At 39.4% G+C, this 17,738-nt stretch overlaps 2 protein-coding genes across 2 annotated transcripts; both read left to right on the plus strand.

Moving 5' to 3' along the window:
- The first annotated feature begins 2,919 nt into the window (after positions 1–2,919).
- Positions 2,920–7,386, plus strand: LOC119730144. The gene is made up of 5 exons (XM_038202917.1): positions 2,920–3,005; positions 3,293–3,366; positions 4,380–4,583; positions 6,539–6,598; positions 7,261–7,386. Exons 2-5 carry the CDS (start codon positions 3,319–3,321, stop codon positions 7,384–7,386), a joined length of 438 nt encoding a protein of 145 aa, XP_038058845.1. The 5' UTR covers positions 2,920–3,005; positions 3,293–3,318.
- On the plus strand, positions 7,130–14,789 carry LOC119730616. Its single transcript, XM_038203602.1, has 8 exons — positions 7,130–7,215; positions 7,503–7,576; positions 8,590–8,793; positions 10,750–10,809; positions 11,136–11,273; positions 12,598–12,723; positions 13,841–13,931; positions 14,181–14,789. The coding sequence occupies exons 2-8, from the start codon at positions 7,529–7,531 to the stop codon at positions 14,270–14,272; spliced, it is 759 nt and encodes a 252-aa protein (XP_038059530.1). The 5' UTR covers positions 7,130–7,215; positions 7,503–7,528; the 3' UTR covers positions 14,273–14,789.
- Positions 14,790–17,738: the final 2,949 nt, after the last annotated feature.

A 17,738-nucleotide genomic window follows, 5' to 3' on the forward strand; every position in this document is an offset into this window, starting at 1 on the left:
TTTTATTATCATCATCGACGGGTTCACTCCCATTTACACCCAACGGTCACAAACCGAACTCTGGACTACCCCGATTCTTCGGAATCAATGCGGCTGATGAGTCCTGGATTGGACGAAAATGCATTCCTGCTCGCCCCAAAGGAAATGAAATATTTTCCTAATGTCCCTAACAATCCTTCACACCAAAGGATCAACCCACTATATAGGTCCCCCGAAAACATGTCGTTAATTTCCTAACCCAATCCTGACAGGCTGTTTCATGCTGGAATCATTGCCGGAATAAAGAAACTTGTATTATTACGAAATTATATTTTTTTTGAAATGGTAATCTAGTCTTCTCATTAGCGAACAACACGTGTGAGCTGCTTCTTGGAATCAATCAATTTTTGGGGCTGTCCATGGAATGCCATTATGAAGCTCTTGTGTCGTGTGAGAACCTCATATTACACACATACACTCAGATACAAAACTGAGATTTTGAATTTTTTTGTCAAGACTGAAACATTATTTTTACTGTCAGATTATGTTTTTAAACTGTGATGCTTTTTTTCTGAAATAATGATGGTGAGTTTTGTCCGTTTTCCTATGCAAATTTTCGTTCTTTCATAAAGGCAGAAAAACACCCTTGTTTCATTGTGATTGAACAGTAAATGATCATTGGTGGACAGCTGAATTTTGTGGTGTTTGTATTAAAATGTAAATAGCTTGTGAACATACGTACAGGGTGGTAAAAAAAAGGACACCCACTTTTGACAGCAATTGTCACCTACTTAATAAACTTATTTTAAATATTTTTTTTCACATAGTAGTTAAGTATAGGCCTTTAACCATGCATGGTGAAAAAAGCTTTGTAAAAGTCGCAAAAATAGTGATATATAATTTGAATACAAGTCACCAAATCAGTCTTGTCCACGGGTTATTCTATGTAAATTGGACGTTTTCGTAGTTTATAAAAAATTAAAAACCTTCCCACCATGACATATTCATGTCAGTGTTAAGATTATCTACTCAATGAGCTGTCGGCTTAAGTTCATTGTTGCATAACATTACATAACATAATAAAATGTCATGCCCTTTCAATTAAAGGTTTTTTTTTAAATAGGTGAAAATTGCTGTCAAATGTGGGTGTCCTTTTATTTGAACCACCCTGTAATACGCAAATCACGTGAAATGTTCACCGTTAGCCTACTAGTCAATAATATGTACCTAGGCGCTCTATGTAATTTTAATATATTAAATGAAGCGAGCAGCATATTTTTTTTAATATTTCTTTTTCTCATCAGGTCATTTTCTTTTTGACTCACCCTGTATGTACACAGTAGGCCTATTCACTTTGGTTTTGCTAACTATCACATGTTGCAAATGACAATATCTCCCGAAGACAAGCTGATGTTTGAACAAAATTGTTTGGGTTTTTGTTGTTGTTTTACTATATTATAGATAAAGGAATCATTGTTTGATCGTGTCAGTCATTGTGTTTTGGTATCAGAACACAGTCTGTATGGGGCAAAACCTTCATTTTGGTTTTGCTTGGGGTATGCTGCTAAAAGCTGAGTTCCATTGATTTCAATTCTTGGACGCCTTCTATATCACAGCGTCCTTTAGTCTTACAATACATATTTTGGGGAAAGGATATTAAACCTTGAAATCAGGACATCACGTGCATTTTGATTATTCTTAATGTTTCCTTTTCCATCGCAAAGTTCGTTGGGCAGACCCTTTATGGAAGGTTTAAAATTTAAAGAATGTTTTGATTCTGATCGCCCTCAATTGAGGTCAATAAAGAAATTCAAAACTTGTACCGTTATATTAGTTGTGAAGAGTTTTTGTCATGCCTCGATGATATGTCCAAGGTTACAAAGAGTCCAGTACTGAGAGAGAGAGAGCAATTCAGATTTGAGAGTAAACACTTTATTGATACAATTCCAAAATGGCGCGGCCCACTCTTTTCGACCCCAGAGGGCGCTATGCAAATAGAATGTGAACGCAACATTCGACAAAATAGTATAGGATCTAAGAAACCTCACATGTTCTGTGCAGTCTTACAATTCCGTCCAGGTTGTAGCTCGAGACTCGAGGTATAGGGGCTGGGGCCCAGTCAACGACCTATGAGCCTGCGCCTTTCAATTTTTTTTGCTCGTCCCCACAGCATCGCGCGCTCTAGTCAAAGACGCTGATGATACGAAACAGAGTTAGAGTCATAAAGATTGGAACATATATTTTGAGTAACGGAATGTTTTTCTGAAAATCGAACGTGTATTAAAATCTAAGACATTTTCTAACAGAATGCCATTTCGATACATCGAACATGTATTTTTATCAGCCGAATGCATTTTCCAAAACCGAATTTATTTTTACGAACCAAACATCTTTTCGATTCGAATGCATTTCTCAATAACCGAATGAAATTGTACAAACCTAACATGTCTATAAAAATGTGTTCAGTTTTGCAAAATGCACTTTGGTGGTGAAATTCATGTTCGATATGTTTCGAAATACATTGTTTAAAATGCATTGGATTTAAACACACGTTCGATTTTCAGAAACACATTCTGTTGTGTTCTGCTTCGTATAATTGTCCTGTCACAAAAAACTTATGAATGAAAAGTACGCCTAATATAGCATTGAAGGTAGGTCACTTGTATTGTACACTCAGCTGCAAGTTCATTCCCTGCGCATTATGGGTGGTCGCTCACGTACGAAAGGGATGACTAGTTAGGGCACGGGTTTTATAATAATGTATCCAATGAAAGCTCAACTAAATTAGAGGTTACGGAACTTTTTGTATCCCCTGCCTGTTTAAGAGCCATGGCGTAGTGAGAAGCAGACCCTGCAGGGGAAGCAAATGCTTTATTTAGAAAACAAATGCTATATTTAGAATAATGACGTATGGTGGTGCGCAATAATAATCGTCTGACAAACCCAGTCGGTATGCGCTTTGTTCACAGTACGACCTGACAGTCAGTGACGTTAGTCGGGGAAACAGGAGCACTCCATATCGTAAGGTAAAACGATTGGCGTTTTTTTTTCACTTTGTTTTGCCTCTGAAGGAAAAGCGGGTCTTTATCCGCGCCTTGCAAGAGAGGCAGTCGTTTTCAGTAGATGTTTTTTACCGCTCAACCATACGGAGTGGAACCTCTGAATACCGACATTTGCTTGGACTCTGTGGACTCTGAGCTTTTTTACGTTTCAGAGGTCATGTTTGAAACACGAGCAAGCATTAATGAATCACACCGACAGACAGACTGAATGATTAATTAATTAATCAATTGATTAATTGATTGAATTACAGAGAATCCAGAGACACTTTTTGTAACGATGACTACCTACGTGGCTGTGACTCAGCCTGTCGGCCAGCAGCAACTGGTAAGCCAGTCAGCAACTTTCCCAGAATACATCAGTTGCTCACTCACAGACTAATTCTGAACGTTCAGTAAACATGTAGTGACAAGGGAAATCAAATGGGCCCTATATATTGTGGGCTGAGTAAATCACGGTTTATATCAGTTAAAATATGTTTATTATATAAGCCATCACTCCCTTGAGGTAATCATGTTTTGAGATTTAGGGTGCCTTTACATTGTAATCAGGTATTCTGTCAGTTTTTCAACGCCGTCGCCATATTGCAATAGCTTGTACCAGTTTGTACAGGCAAGCTGTACACGACTGCTGGTCTTCATACATGACAACACACGCACAAAGAAAGTTTGTGTTTGGTATTTGCAATGTAATGTACGTATTGCTATTATTCATATGGTAATTTAAGCACGAAAAAAATAATAATTTTGTCTACCTCAAGGACATGTTCTGTGTCGCGGGAGTGTGTTGCGCGAGTTCACAAGGGGAAACACTATTGACTTTTTATTTGTTGGTTTTTTATTGCAATTATACGAAATATGTTTTTATGGTGTTGACTGTGTTAGGCCAAAAAAAGTCTCCGGTTTCTGGTATGGAGCTTGCCCCAAAAGTGGTGCTGCGACGCGGCTTTTTTTTTTCCTTGTTTTTTTTTTCTTCAAATGTCGGCTGATGACTGCAAATGGTGCCAGACTAAATTTAGTGCAAAATATATGGGAGTCCAGAGAGGCCACATAAAGTTTATACTCGATCGTAATCCCATCTAAAAACACGTTAAAATTGAGCAGCAGCAGGATTCCAGTCAAACCAGCGAGTTTGGCGGTTTTGAGACATCATCTTACATTGACAAAAAAACCAAACTTTTTCATATTGCCGACGCGCATGGCTACGGCGACGCGCGCGCATACCAGAAACCGGACTTTTTTTGGCCTTATACAAAATATCAGAAATTCCTTTTACTATCATCAACACTATCATAACACCCGTTTTTCACTCAACCCTTACCGTCCTGTATCAATCCCAAGGTGTCGATGCAACCAGCTCCCGTTACTTTCAGCACGGTGAACCCTCAGCCTCGAAGTGGTGCCTGGAAGGGTATTCTATGGACAGGAATAATTCAAGTGGTTTTGGGTTCCTTGACAACCATTCTGGGGATTGTCACCCTGACAGTATTTGGCCCTGTGTACCTGTATCTTGACGTCGGATCCCCAGTTTGGTGCGGAATCTTGGTAAATAATTTAAACAATATTCAATAAGTTTATGCCACTATAAGTCTTGTTTATTGGCAGCTGCTGATTGCTTTTTGTTGGGGTGTTTGTTGGTTTCGTTAGTGTTTCGTTTGTAGGGGTTGTTTGTGGGGTTGTTTGTTGGGCTCTTGGCTCGGTTGTTCATTTTGTTGGTTCTACTGCCTCATGATATCATACTGTTACTGAACTTTTTTTAGCATCGAAACTGTTGTTTATTTCGTTTACCTCTGTACACTGAGTCGTGTTCTGAAGGTTATGAAACAGAGGCTCGTCTGTTAACCGGAAGGTTTCGTCGTTCAATGAAAGAGGTTCACCCGATGCAATAGACACTGCTATTTTGTGTACACATAGAAGGCTAAAAGTTGTCTCCTCTCTAAAGGCAGGTGTCGGATGCCTTGCTAATGATGAAAGACGGCATGACTGAAAAATGAAACATTAATGAAATTGTCAAACCTTCAAGCACTATAACCTCAAATTAAAGGGGCGTCATTTTGTCCCTTTGTTGTACAGGGTAAGTCAAAAAATTGGAACCCAACCCCCCAAAATATATTTCACATCCAACAAAATATGTGGCACCAAAAATAGTAATGACTGGAAAGCCAAAATTATAAACTACTTTTAGATGAAAACATTACAGAGTTGCTCAATCCGTTCAAAGAATATCACTAATTAAACGCAATGACCCTAAAACCGGTTCCGTCCAAAAATATATGTATGAAGTGATTTCAGTACTGTGATTTCCTTCACAGCATGATGAAGGGAGTTCGATCCCAAACTAAATTAGGATAAGTGTGTTGGAACTTGGAGGCTATCTAGATGAATTACACAGCATCACCAGATTATAACTTCAAGTAATGGAGAATTTATTCAATCATCAGCAGCAGAATCAAGTTACAAGCATACATCAGCAAATCAGAGTACAAAAGATCCCGTATGGTAAAGATCAGGATGAAAAAGATCCAGTAAAGATCCCCAGGTGCAATAAATGAAGGTCTCAGTAGACCGCGCCTACATACTGCCACAGGTTCTGAACTTGAAGGCACCCACCTTCCCGCTCAGCACATGATTATGCTGACAAACAGCAAAGGAAAGGTGAAATCTCACCGAGAAATTCCCAGCTACAAAAATAGCTGACTGCCGTCCAAAAATTGGAAGACAAGCAGTGCCTGTTTTGCGCGCTCCCGCACGATGTGGACACACCACTACGCGTCTCTAAAATATTATTGCACCCTCCACAAAATGCTGTTACGGATTAATTACACCCGTAAATTATATGATATGCTCAAAGGAACTTTCACTTACACATAATATTGTAGCTCCTATGCAATCATAAGAAGAAAATGTAAAAGAAAACCTTCTAAAACTATGGACCTACTTGTTTTAAGAGTGAAGGGACATTGAGTTAACAAGTGCCACACTTGCATAGGTCACACGTAAACAACAACATAGGTCAATCTAAATATAACCCTGTATCCGGGGAGCCGGACAGTAGATGGAGGTTACGTGCCCCCACATATATATAATTGTTCTGACTATTTGGAACAACAAAGAAAATGATACAAATTTTTTTAAAAAGACGGGCCTCCAAAAGGACTTTGTTATTGTTTTTGTTACTTTTAAACTGAGACTTTATCGCTGGTGATGTTTGACGACGATCGTGACGGCGATTCTTGTTTTGAAATTGCAATGTTGGACGAAAGAGGTTTTAGGGTCATTGTGCTTAAATGGTGATATACTTTGAACGGATTGAGCAATTTCAGTAAATCTTTTCATCTAAAAGTAGAATATGAAAGTGGTTTTTCAGTCGGCTTTATTTTAAGTGCTACTTTTTTTTAATATGAAATATGTGTTTTTTGGAGTTTGTCTTTTTGACTCGCCCTCTGGTTTATTATATTTCGAAGGGCAATTTAAATTTAACCTTGATTTTTTTTCTACAGTTCTATGTAGTCGCTGGAATCTTGGGGACATTGTCTGGATGTAAGAAGAGTTCCGTTGTGGTAAGCCATTGTTAGTGGTTTGCCTCCATATTTGGCAGTGTGGGTTCGGGTGTTTCTTCCTTGAACGTCCAGGAAGGGAGGAGTTTATTTAAATCTTTAATAACAATAGGCATACCAAGGACAGAGATAAGTGGCGTGCCATGGGAGAGGCCTTTGCCCACATTCTGTTGTGTTCTGCTTCGTATAATTGTCCTGTCACAAAAAACTTATGAATGAAAAGTACGCCTAATATAGCATTGAAGGTAGGTCACTTGTATTGTACACTCAGCTGCAAGTTCATTCCCTGCGCATTATGGGTGGTCGCTCACGTACGAAAGGGATGACTAGTTAGGGCACGGGTTTTATAATAATGTATCCAATGAAAGCTCAACTAAATTAGAGGTTACGGAACTTTTTGTATCCCCTGCCTGTTTAAGAGCCATGGCGTAGTGAGAAGCAGACCCTGCAGGGGAAGCAAATGCTTTATTTAGAAAACAAATGCTATATTTAGAATAATGACGTATGGTGGTGCGCAATAATAATCGTCTGACAAACCCAGTCGGTATGCGCTTTGTTCACAGTACGACCTGACAGTCAGTGACGTTAGTCGGGGAAACAGGAGCACTCCATATCGTAAGGTAAAACGATTGGCGTTTTTTTTTCACTTTGTTTTGCCTCTGAAGGAAAAGCGGGTCTTTATCCGCGCCTTGCAAGAGAGGCAGTCGTTTTCAGTAGATGTTTTTTACCGCTCAACCATACGGAGTGGAACCTCTGAATACCGACATTTGCTTGGACTCTGTGGACTCTGAGCTTTTTTACGTTTCAGAGGTCATGTTTGAAACACGAGCAAGCATTAATGAATCACACCGACAGACAGACTGAATGATTAATTAATTAATCAATTGATTAATTGATTGAATTACAGAGAATCCAGAGACACTTTTTGTAACGATGACTACCTACGTGGCTGTGACTCAGCCTGTCGGCCAGCAGCAACTGGTAAGCCAGTCAGCAACTTTCCCAGAATACATCAGTTGCTCACTCACAGACTAATTCTGAACGTTCAGTAAACATGTAGTGACAAGGGAAATCAAATGGGCCCTATATATTGTGGGCTGAGTAAATCACGGTTTATATCAGTTAAAATATGTTTATTATATAAGCCATCACTCCCTTGAGGTAATCATGTTTTGAGATTTAGGGTGCCTTTACATTGTAATCAGGTATTCTGTCAGTTTTTCAACGCCGTCGCCATATTGCAATAGCTTGTACCAGTTTGTACAGGCAAGCTGTACACGACTGCTGGTCTTCATACATGACAACACACGCACAAAGAAAGTTTGTGTTTGGTATTTGCAATGTAATGTACGTATTGCTATTATTCATATGGTAATTTAAGCACGAAAAAAATAATAATTTTGTCTACCTCAAGGACATGTTCTGTGTCGCGGGAGTGTGTTGCGCGAGTTCACAAGGGGAAACACTATTGACTTTTTATTTGTTGGTTTTTTATTGCAATTATACGAAATATGTTTTTATGGTGTTGACTGTGTTAGGCCAAAAAAAGTCTCCGGTTTCTGGTATGGAGCTTGCCCCAAAAGTGGTGCTGCGACGCGGCTTTTTTTTTTCCTTGTTTTTTTTTTCTTCAAATGTCGGCTGATGACTGCAAATGGTGCCAGACTAAATTTAGTGCAAAATATATGGGAGTCCAGAGAGGCCACATAAAGTTTATACTCGATCGTAATCCCATCTAAAAACACGTTAAAATTGAGCAGCAGCAGGATTCCAGTCAAACCAGCGAGTTTGGCGGTTTTGAGACATCATCTTACATTGACAAAAAAACCAAACTTTTTCATATTGCCGACGCGCATGGCTACGGCGACGCGCGCGCATACCAGAAACCGGACTTTTTTTGGCCTTATACAAAATATCAGAAATTCCTTTTACTATCATCAACACTATCATAACACCCGTTTTTCACTCAACCCTTACCGTCCTGTATCAATCCCAAGGTGTCGATGCAACCAGCTCCCGTTACTTTCAGCACGGTGAACCCTCAGCCTCGAAGTGGTGCCTGGAAGGGTATTCTATGGACAGGAATAATTCAAGTGGTTTTGGGTTCCTTGACAACCATTCTGGGGATTGTCACCCTGACAGTATTTGGCCCTGTGTACCTGTATCTTGACGTCGGATCCCCAGTTTGGTGCGGAATCTTGGTAAATAATTTAAACAATATTCAATAAGTTTATGCCACTATAAGTCTTGTTTATTGGCAGCTGCTGATTGCTTTTTGTTGGGGTGTTTGTTGGTTTCGTTAGTGTTTCGTTTGTAGGGGTTGTTTGTGGGGTTGTTTGTTGGGCTCTTGGCTCGGTTGTTCATTTTGTTGGTTCTACTGCCTCATGATATCATACTGTTACTGAACTTTTTTTAGCATCGAAACTGTTGTTTATTTCGTTTACCTCTGTACACTGAGTCGTGTTCTGAAGGTTATGAAACAGAGGCTCGTCTGTTAACCGGAAGGTTTCGTCGTTCAATGAAAGAGGTTCACCCGATGCAATAGACACTGCTATTTTGTGTACACATAGAAGGCTAAAAGTTGTCTCCTCTCTAAAGGCAGGTGTCGGATGCCTTGCTAATGATGAAAGACGGCATGACTGAAAAATGAAACATTAATGAAATTGTCAAACCTTCAAGCACTATAACCTCAAATTAAAGGGGCGTCATTTTGTCCCTTTGTTGTACAGGGTAAGTCAAAAAATTGGAACCCAACCCCCCAAAATATATTTCACATCCAACAAAATATGTGGCACCAAAAATAGTAATGACTGGAAAGCCAAAATTATAAACTACTTTTAGATGAAAACATTACAGAGTTGCTCAATCCGTTCAAAGAATATCACTAATTAAACGCAATGACCCTAAAACCGGTTCCGTCCAAAAATATATGTATGAAGTGATTTCAGTACTGTGATTTCCTTCACAGCATGATGAAGGGAGTTCGATCCCAAACTAAATTAGGATAAGTGTGTTGGAACTTGGAGGCTATCTAGATGAATTACACAGCATCACCAGATTATAACTTCAAGTAATGGAGAATTTATTCAATCATCAGCAGCAGAATCAAGTTACAAGCATACATCAGCAAATCAGAGTACAAAAGATCCCGTATGGTAAAGATCAGGATGAAAAAGATCCAGTAAAGATCCCCAGGTGCAATAAATGAAGGTCTCAGTAGACCGCGCCTACATACTGCCACAGGTTCTGAACTTGAAGGCACCCACCTTCCCGCTCAGCACATGATTATGCTGACAAACAGCAAAGGAAAGGTGAAATCTCACCGAGAAATTCCCAGCTACAAAAATAGCTGACTGCCGTCCAAAAATTGGAAGACAAGCAGTGCCTGTTTTGCGCGCTCCCGCACGATGTGGACACACCACTACGCGTCTCTAAAATATTATTGCACCCTCCACAAAATGCTGTTACGGATTAATTACACCCGTAAATTATATGATATGCTCAAAGGAACTTTCACTTACACATAATATTGTAGCTCCTATGCAATCATAAGAAGAAAATGTAAAAGAAAACCTTCTAAAACTATGGACCTACTTGTTTTAAGAGTGAAGGGACATTGAGTTAACAAGTGCCACACTTGCATAGGTCACACGTAAACAACAACATAGGTCAATCTAAATATAACCCTGTATCCGGGGAGCCGGACAGTAGATGGAGGTTACGTGCCCCCACATATATATAATTGTTCTGACTATTTGGAACAACAAAGAAAATGATACAAATTTTTTTAAAAAGACGGGCCTCCAAAAGGACTTTGTTATTGTTTTTGTTACTTTTAAACTGAGACTTTATCGCTGGTGATGTTTGACGACGATCGTGACGGCGATTCTTGTTTTGAAATTGCAATGTTGGACGAAAGAGGTTTTAGGGTCATTGTGCTTAAATGGTGATATACTTTGAACGGATTGAGCAATTTCAGTAAATCTTTTCATCTAAAAGTAGAATATGAAAGTGGTTTTTCAGTCGGCTTTATTTTAAGTGCTACTTTTTTTTAAATATGAAATATGTGTTTTTTGGAGTTTGTCTTTTTGACTCGCCCTCTGGTTTATTATATTTCGAAGGGCAATTTAAATTTAACCTTGATTTTTTTTCTACAGTTCTATGTAGTCGCTGGAATCTTGGGGACATTGTCTGGATGTAAGAAGAGTTCCGTTGTGGTAAGCCATTGTTAGTGGTTTGCCTCCATATTTGGCAGTGTGGGTTCGGGTGTTTCTTCCTTGAACGTCCAGGAAGGGAGGAGTTTATTTAAATCTTTAATAACAATAGGCATACCAAGGACAGAGATAAGTGGCGTGCCATGGGAGAGGCCTTTGCCCAGCAGTGGGATGAATCAAGATGATGATGATGATGATGATGATAATGAAATTATGGCTTATCCAAGGGCCACTTAAGTTAATGTACATATGCATGTCGAATTACAGCTATAGACAAACAAATTTTCCAAATATTTTTTTTAAAAGTGTGATTTTTTTTTTCTGCACAGGCTATCGGCTACATGGTTATGTCCATCTTGGCTTGTCTGGCTGCGTGCTGCGTCATTAGTTTTGGTGCTTACATGATGGCATTCGTCAGTTCATGCCATCCTGGGGTTACGTTCTTGACTGACCTCTGTGATTTGAAGGTTGGTAGAACGCAATTCTTTCTATTAAGAAGTCATTTAAGAGGATTATCATTAAAATAGAAACTTGCGCATGTGGTGCCTGTTTTTAAACGCGGAGAGATAGCTGCAATGTCAAGAAAACGGAAGTCATGTGCTTTAACACACTGGGGATGTGAACATCAACACCAAGGGCGGCACTACCCTAGCTGTGAGAGAAGACTTCATATGCCAGGGCCCCCACATCAGCTCAACAGACAAGGACGGTAAGGAAAGCACAGGCTTGGAAGGCTTGCCAAAAACCTCAAGAAGATCTGGAGGTCTATGATGCCGGATAAACTCAAACGAGCTCTATTCCGTGCATCCGTGGAGTCCATCCTACTCTACGGCTCTGAGGCATGGACTCTTATTACAAAGCAAGAGGCTCGACTCGGTGGTTCCTGTATACACTCGCATGCTGAGGATGGCTCTAGACGTGAGTTGGAGAGACAAAGTCGGGAATGAGGTGCTCTATGGCAACCTGCCAAGGATCTCTACAACTATCAGAACTAGGCAACTGCGATTGGCTGGTCACTGCGTTCGGCATCCAGAGATAGCTGCAAGCCAACTCATTTTATGGGAACCCACTCATGGAGCAACCTTTCGAGGTGGACGGGGTCTACCCGATTTTCCCCAATTCCTATGTTCCCTAATACCGATGGTCCCCCAAATCCTTAGGGTTAGGGTTACGGCTAGGGTTAGGTTTATACATTTTGGGGAACATAGGTATGCACCCCGCAGTCTGGCTACATGTTCGTTCAGGTGTACAACAAGGATCGATCGTTGGTGCACTATACTCTTTGTTCTGTGTACTAATGATCTCAATCTTCATCTTTCGTCTCATCTTGTGCAATACGCATCAGACGATACATTCCTGTTTGGACATTTTTTTTTCTTCACGTCCTTAGTTCATGTTATCACAATTTTTAATTTTAAAAGATGCAAATTAAGATTAAAATAAAAAAAAAACTTGTTCCTGCCTTCGTCAATTACGAAGGGTTGTACTTTTTTTTTTTACAGCTATTCGTTTGTTAACGAATCCTTCACCGTAGATTTTACTCTTGAGATACTAGACTAATTATTGAGAGTCAGGTTAACACTGCTTAATATTTGAAATCAAAAGAAAACAGCGATTTGTGATTCAAAGAATTAACACAGTTCAAACTAACCTAGATATTAACAAAGGGAAAATAACGTGCTGCAAAGATATGCAGGCTTCAGGTTATATTTAAAATATGTGTTGAAGTGTGGGATACTCTTAGTGAATATGATGTAACTAATGCGTATCTCTTGCAATGATTCTATGCAGGCGGCTGTCAATGGTGTTTATGGTACACTGATAATTCTCGCCTTAGCGGAGTTTGTTGTCGCCATCGTCGGTGCTAGCATGACATGCGGTCCACTCTGCAATGGTGGATCAACAACTCAGACAGTGGTGCGTACCATGATGTTGTGACAACAAGTATAATCAGCGGGGCGGAACTTTTTTAAAACTGGGTGCATCACCAAAAGGGGCACTTGCTCAGCAAAACTGCATCTTCCGTCGTTTATTTGTTTGTTTTATTTTTTTAATGGGGGGGGGGGGGGCACATGCTAAAATGTCGACATTTTTTTTCACCGGACACTTGGCCTCCGTAAAATCAAATAGTGGGAGGGGGTGGGGACTGATACCATCTTCCAAAATAGGGCACATTCATGTCCGTTAGAGGGGCACTTGGCCCTGCCCCCCGGTTCCGCCGCCCCCTGAGTATAATATCCTCTGTATCTGCATTGTTTTGAATCTGCAGCAGTTTCAGTTAATCACCCCTCTATCAAGATCGAGTAAATACCTCAAAAGTCAAATTAAAAAAAACGCAAAAAAATAGTTAGTGGCCTGACGTTTCGACCCTAGCAGAGTCTTTCACGCACGTTAGCAAAATCGTGCAATAGTAGGCACTTCATTAGACGATGATATATTTGAAGAATGTATTTTTTCTTGATGATAACAGATCCAATACCAAGAAAGACTCTGCTAGGGTCGAAACGTCAGGCCACTAACTATTTTTTTGCATTTATACCATAGGTCCTTTTGGTTGGTAAGCAGTTTGCAACAGCTAATTCTATTTTTCAAGTCAAATTTATGAGTAAGGGGAAAGGAAAGGCCTTTGTCACAAATAGCTTACTGTGAGTTGACGTGAGACATGCCTTGTGATATAGCTTGTCAAGGACGTGTGACGGCTCGTGACGTACAAACGGAGAAATAGACTAAGCCAGTGGCTAGTGAACAAGTTCTGTGTCATTTTCTTTAATTAATGTTACAGGCTAAAATAAACATTCAGATATTAAAGTAAATGACCCATATATTTGCTTGGGAATCAAGAATTGGTCATTAGTAGAGAACAAGAAGTGAAATATTTAAATAATAGTTGTTAAACAAACGTGTTTCGGATTGTTAAAAGAGTTTTCGCGGTAAATTTTTGTTTCTTCAGTCGTGCAATAGTAGGCACTTTATTAGACGATGATATATTTGAAGAGAGTTTCCAATGAAATGTATTTTTTCTTGATGATAACAGATCCAATACCAAGCTGTTCCACACGTGGTGGCTGCTCCTCAGCCCCAGGGTCCGGTCTTGTACAACATACCCACTGGCCAGCCACAAGTTGGTAAGAGAAACATCTAGATGTCAGTTTTGAATATTTGAAAGCACAGTAATACTGATCAGATATTAAAGTAAGAGGCTTTTGGTCTCTTCAGTGCAACATTTTTCCTCGTTTTAAAATTTTTCACAATATCAACCTGGGGTAAGCTGTTTTCCCCTTAGTGTTAATAGAGTGCAAACCACCCTAATCTGGTCGTCTCATCATTAAAACATAATTCGTCCATGTCCCCCTTGTTTTTGGTTCAATGCATAGCCTACCCAGCCCAGCAGGTGCAGTACCCACAGGCTCAAGCGCCCCCAACCGGTGCAAGCAACAGTGCAAGGATCTCATTCAGTAGATCATAAATGACCTTTGACCTGACGCATTCATGATATTCGGGGCTGGACTTGCTCATATTTAGCTGCACGTGGATGCACGTGTACATGATGGAAAATGTGTTGCACTTTCAATGGTCATGCACATCAAATGAAAGTTGGAGTTGCATCATTTCTGTATAAAGTGCCGGTTAGTAAATGAAGACTAGTATAAAGGTGTTCATATATTTACTCAAAAGCTGTTGTTACATTACGGCAGTGTATACATTTATAATAAAATTTACTAATACATTGTAATGTTCCATTCCCGAAATCACGGTCTCGGCTGTAGACACTTGGCTACATGTTTCGAGTTCCCAAAGCCAAGGTTTGGGTGATTGGATTGATTTTTTTTTTCAGTCGCATCAAAAAAGTTGAAAGCCATAACCAAAGTCTTTGTGTTTAATTTGTGCATTCGAGACTTGCCCACGAGCTAAAGCCCAAACCATATATAGTTGGCACTTTAATATTAAATAAAGGTGATGCCCTCGAACAAGGGTACCAGAAACATAATGAAGGAAGTAGTTTGGTGTTTGTTGGTGCTGTTTGAGATGAGTCTTAAAAAAAACCCAACTTACTATGGTATTAGAGGTGTTCGACTTTATGTATGACTTGGCAGAACTTTACATAGGCCTAATTATAACATATAAACTTATACTCTGTACAGCACTTAAAGAATGACTTGCTACCTTGAATTTGACACCCCCCCCCCCAAAAAAAAGAACCATACAGTAGACGGTTCAGAAGGCCTAATTTTCCTGTACAAACCCCGTGAGATTCCATCCCCTCTCTCAAAACATTCGGTTCCAGAATTCTGACTTGATTAAGCTGACCGGTCTGGTTGATCCCTCTCCTAATACCGACTTAATCCGAATGGGCGTTCTTTTCAGAACGATCAACGTACTTGAGAAAAGAAAAAGTTAAGCCTATTATTATGCAATACCTCGGTGATAGATTTTACATTATGAATGTTTTCGAATAGTTAAATTGTGCTTTGGGATATAAATCAGTCACATTACTTTTACGAATCTAGATCGTGCTCAGTAACTATCGGTGTCAGTGACTATTCACATTTGTCTATCATATGTACACGTGTATACTCACTTTGGTGTTGCTATTTGTATCCATGAGCTAATGACAATAATTATCTCCCAAGGTAGAGCTGATTGTTGACCAGAATTTTAAAATGTTATCCTACACTGTTTGCAACAGAACTGCCGTAAGGGCTGAACATTTAGTTATAATTATTTTATGCTGCTAAAACGTATTCCCATTTCAGGGATGCTTTCTATACAACAACGTCCTTAAGTGTTAAAAAAACCACATTTGGAAAAGGGATTAAAACTAGAAATAGTCAGGATATCACGTTCATTTGTCTTTAAACTTAATGGATTTTTTGGTAATAGTAAAGTTCGTAGTGCAGACCTTATTATGAAACATTTAAAATAAAGAGAATGCTTGAATTTCCATTTGCCTCAACGGGTTTTTTTTTTTGGGGGGGGGGGGGATGCGTGCACTGGGAATTTGTTTGGGCACGTTCCCCCGGCTCCGAGCACACACCCGGCTACTCGGTCATGAATAAAAACTGGTGAAGGAAACGAAGGCGTCGAAGAGTATTGCGGTTAAGTCACTTGAAATAGGCCGACACAATTAACTGTGTGCATTTCTTGCGCATGGTTGACGATTGGTGCGCTCACGGAAGTGTAGTTCGTGTACTCACATTGGGTCACGGGTTTTGCAATAATGTATCCAATGAATTCTCGTACACAGTCGAGGGAAAAGGCCTTTCATGATCACTGTGGAGTCGATGTACTTTTAAAGCCACTAAGTGAATGCTTTATTTAGAATATGACGAAGTGGTGCGCAATAATTTTGTTTGACAAACCACTTCGTCATATATGGATGGGGATGATAGGACACTGGGTAGCTTTTTGCACAGCGCTCGATGAAACTCTATGACGTCACCAAATTGGTCTATGGGGAAGGGCGCCCCTAGCGTTGGGTAAGTAAACGCGTGCGGGGCTACGGAGAATCAAAACAAGAATTATATTACATTCATTGCATGTAAAATGCAAGAGGGACTTTCATTGATGATTTTCAAGAGATTACGAAATGAAGAGACGTAAAAAGACAAATTAATGAACGAATAAACAAATAAAGTGCGAACAAAAGTTGACGTGTCAATGACATAGTAACATGCTGAGATTTTTTTAGCAATGTTTATCGAGAGAATACAATCAGTAATTCACAGGAGAGGAGACGGGGCAATGCAAACAATTATAAGGACTCAAGCGGCGGTATTCTTTAAGAGTTGAAAACTTTCCAAAAGTGGTTCAAATACGTGGAAACCAGATTCAAATGACGAGACATTAATTCTAAACAGGCAGGCCAAGATTTTATGCATTCGATATCAATAGAAAATATGGGGAATTGAATACAAAAAGAAAATCGCCTTAAAGTTTGTTTTCACCACAAGAATTATCTCGAGAGTAGTCAGTTAAAATGATAAAGTAACAGTCAAGTTGGACTTAAGTAAAACTTGAACGATTTAATGAACTTAAAACGAAGCATCTGAAAAAATACGTTAATCAAACGTGTTCTCCCAGGAATTTCTATCTTGTTTTTGCTTTTCCGGGGTCAAATTGACCCTGATATGAGTTTATATATGCACAGTCCGTTTCAGGGTAAAAAAAATACGCTTTTCTAGGTCAAAATGATCCAGAAGAATGCCATTTTTGACCCGGAAAAGGTTCTTTTTGACCAGAAAAGGGTAAATTTTGACCCGGAAAATGGTTGTGCAGATATAGACGCAGATTCTGGGTCAATTTTGACCAGGGAGTTTTTACAGTGTAGTAGGCCTACTCATTACTGGTACTTCAGATGGTCAATTACAAAATAAGACTTTCCAAGTAATTTTGTTCTGAAAAATATTCCACATTTTAAATAATCAGTTTCAATTAAGAACCCATTATAACGAACAGAATGCTTGTCTTGTTCTTTTTCAACAATAAGAACAACAATCATTAATAACTATCCTTTATTAAAGAACGCTTTATACATGTCACAAGGAAATCCCAAATTCGGTACAATAAACACGCACAAATTCTTAGAAACATACACACAAAAAAGTCATAAACAAAAAACATTAATGAACAAATGAACAATGAATTAATTAGCAAACTAATGTACTGTTTTCTTAAAATTTCAACACTCGTGCCTTTAATGCTTCGGCGATGAGGTCCGGCGAGCCCCGGAAAATATTCGATTCTAGATGCTGTGCGGTGCGATCTGAGGCAATTTCCGACCACTTGAACCGATTTCGCTTTAAGCAAAAGATCATCATTTATACATTTTTTTCGAGTGTGGGGTCATTGAGTTAGCTATTTTGAGCTACAGAAAGAAGTATGGGCTACAAGTTTTATTTGTGGACGAAAAAAGTGCGGGGGGGGGCGAACGA

The sequence above is a fragment of the Patiria miniata genome, unplaced genomic scaffold (genome assembly GCF_015706575.1).
Source record: "Patiria miniata isolate m_02_andy unplaced genomic scaffold, ASM1570657v1 HiC_scaffold_22, whole genome shotgun sequence".
In the NCBI taxonomy this organism is placed as follows: domain Eukaryota; kingdom Metazoa; phylum Echinodermata; class Asteroidea; order Valvatida; family Asterinidae; genus Patiria; species Patiria miniata.

Coding starts and splice junctions, on each gene's coding strand:
- LOC119730616 (XM_038203602.1), top strand. CDS start 7,529: ATGACTACCTACGTGGCTGTGACTCAGCCTGTCGGCCAGCAGCAACTG. Junction 8,794..10,749: donor CAGTTTGGTGCGGAATCTTG/GTAAATAATTTA, acceptor TTTTTTCTACAG/TTCTATGTAGTCGCTGGAAT. Junction 13,932..14,180: donor CACTGGCCAGCCACAAGTTG/GTAAGAGAAACA, acceptor TTCAATGCATAG/CCTACCCAGCCCAGCAGGTG.
- LOC119730144 (XM_038202917.1), top strand. CDS start 3,319: ATGACTACCTACGTGGCTGTGACTCAGCCTGTCGGCCAGCAGCAACTG. Junction 4,584..6,538: donor CAGTTTGGTGCGGAATCTTG/GTAAATAATTTA, acceptor TTTTTTCTACAG/TTCTATGTAGTCGCTGGAAT. Junction 6,599..7,260: donor GTAAGAAGAGTTCCGTTGTG/GTAAGCCATTGT, acceptor TTGCCTCTGAAG/GAAAAGCGGGTCTTTATCCG.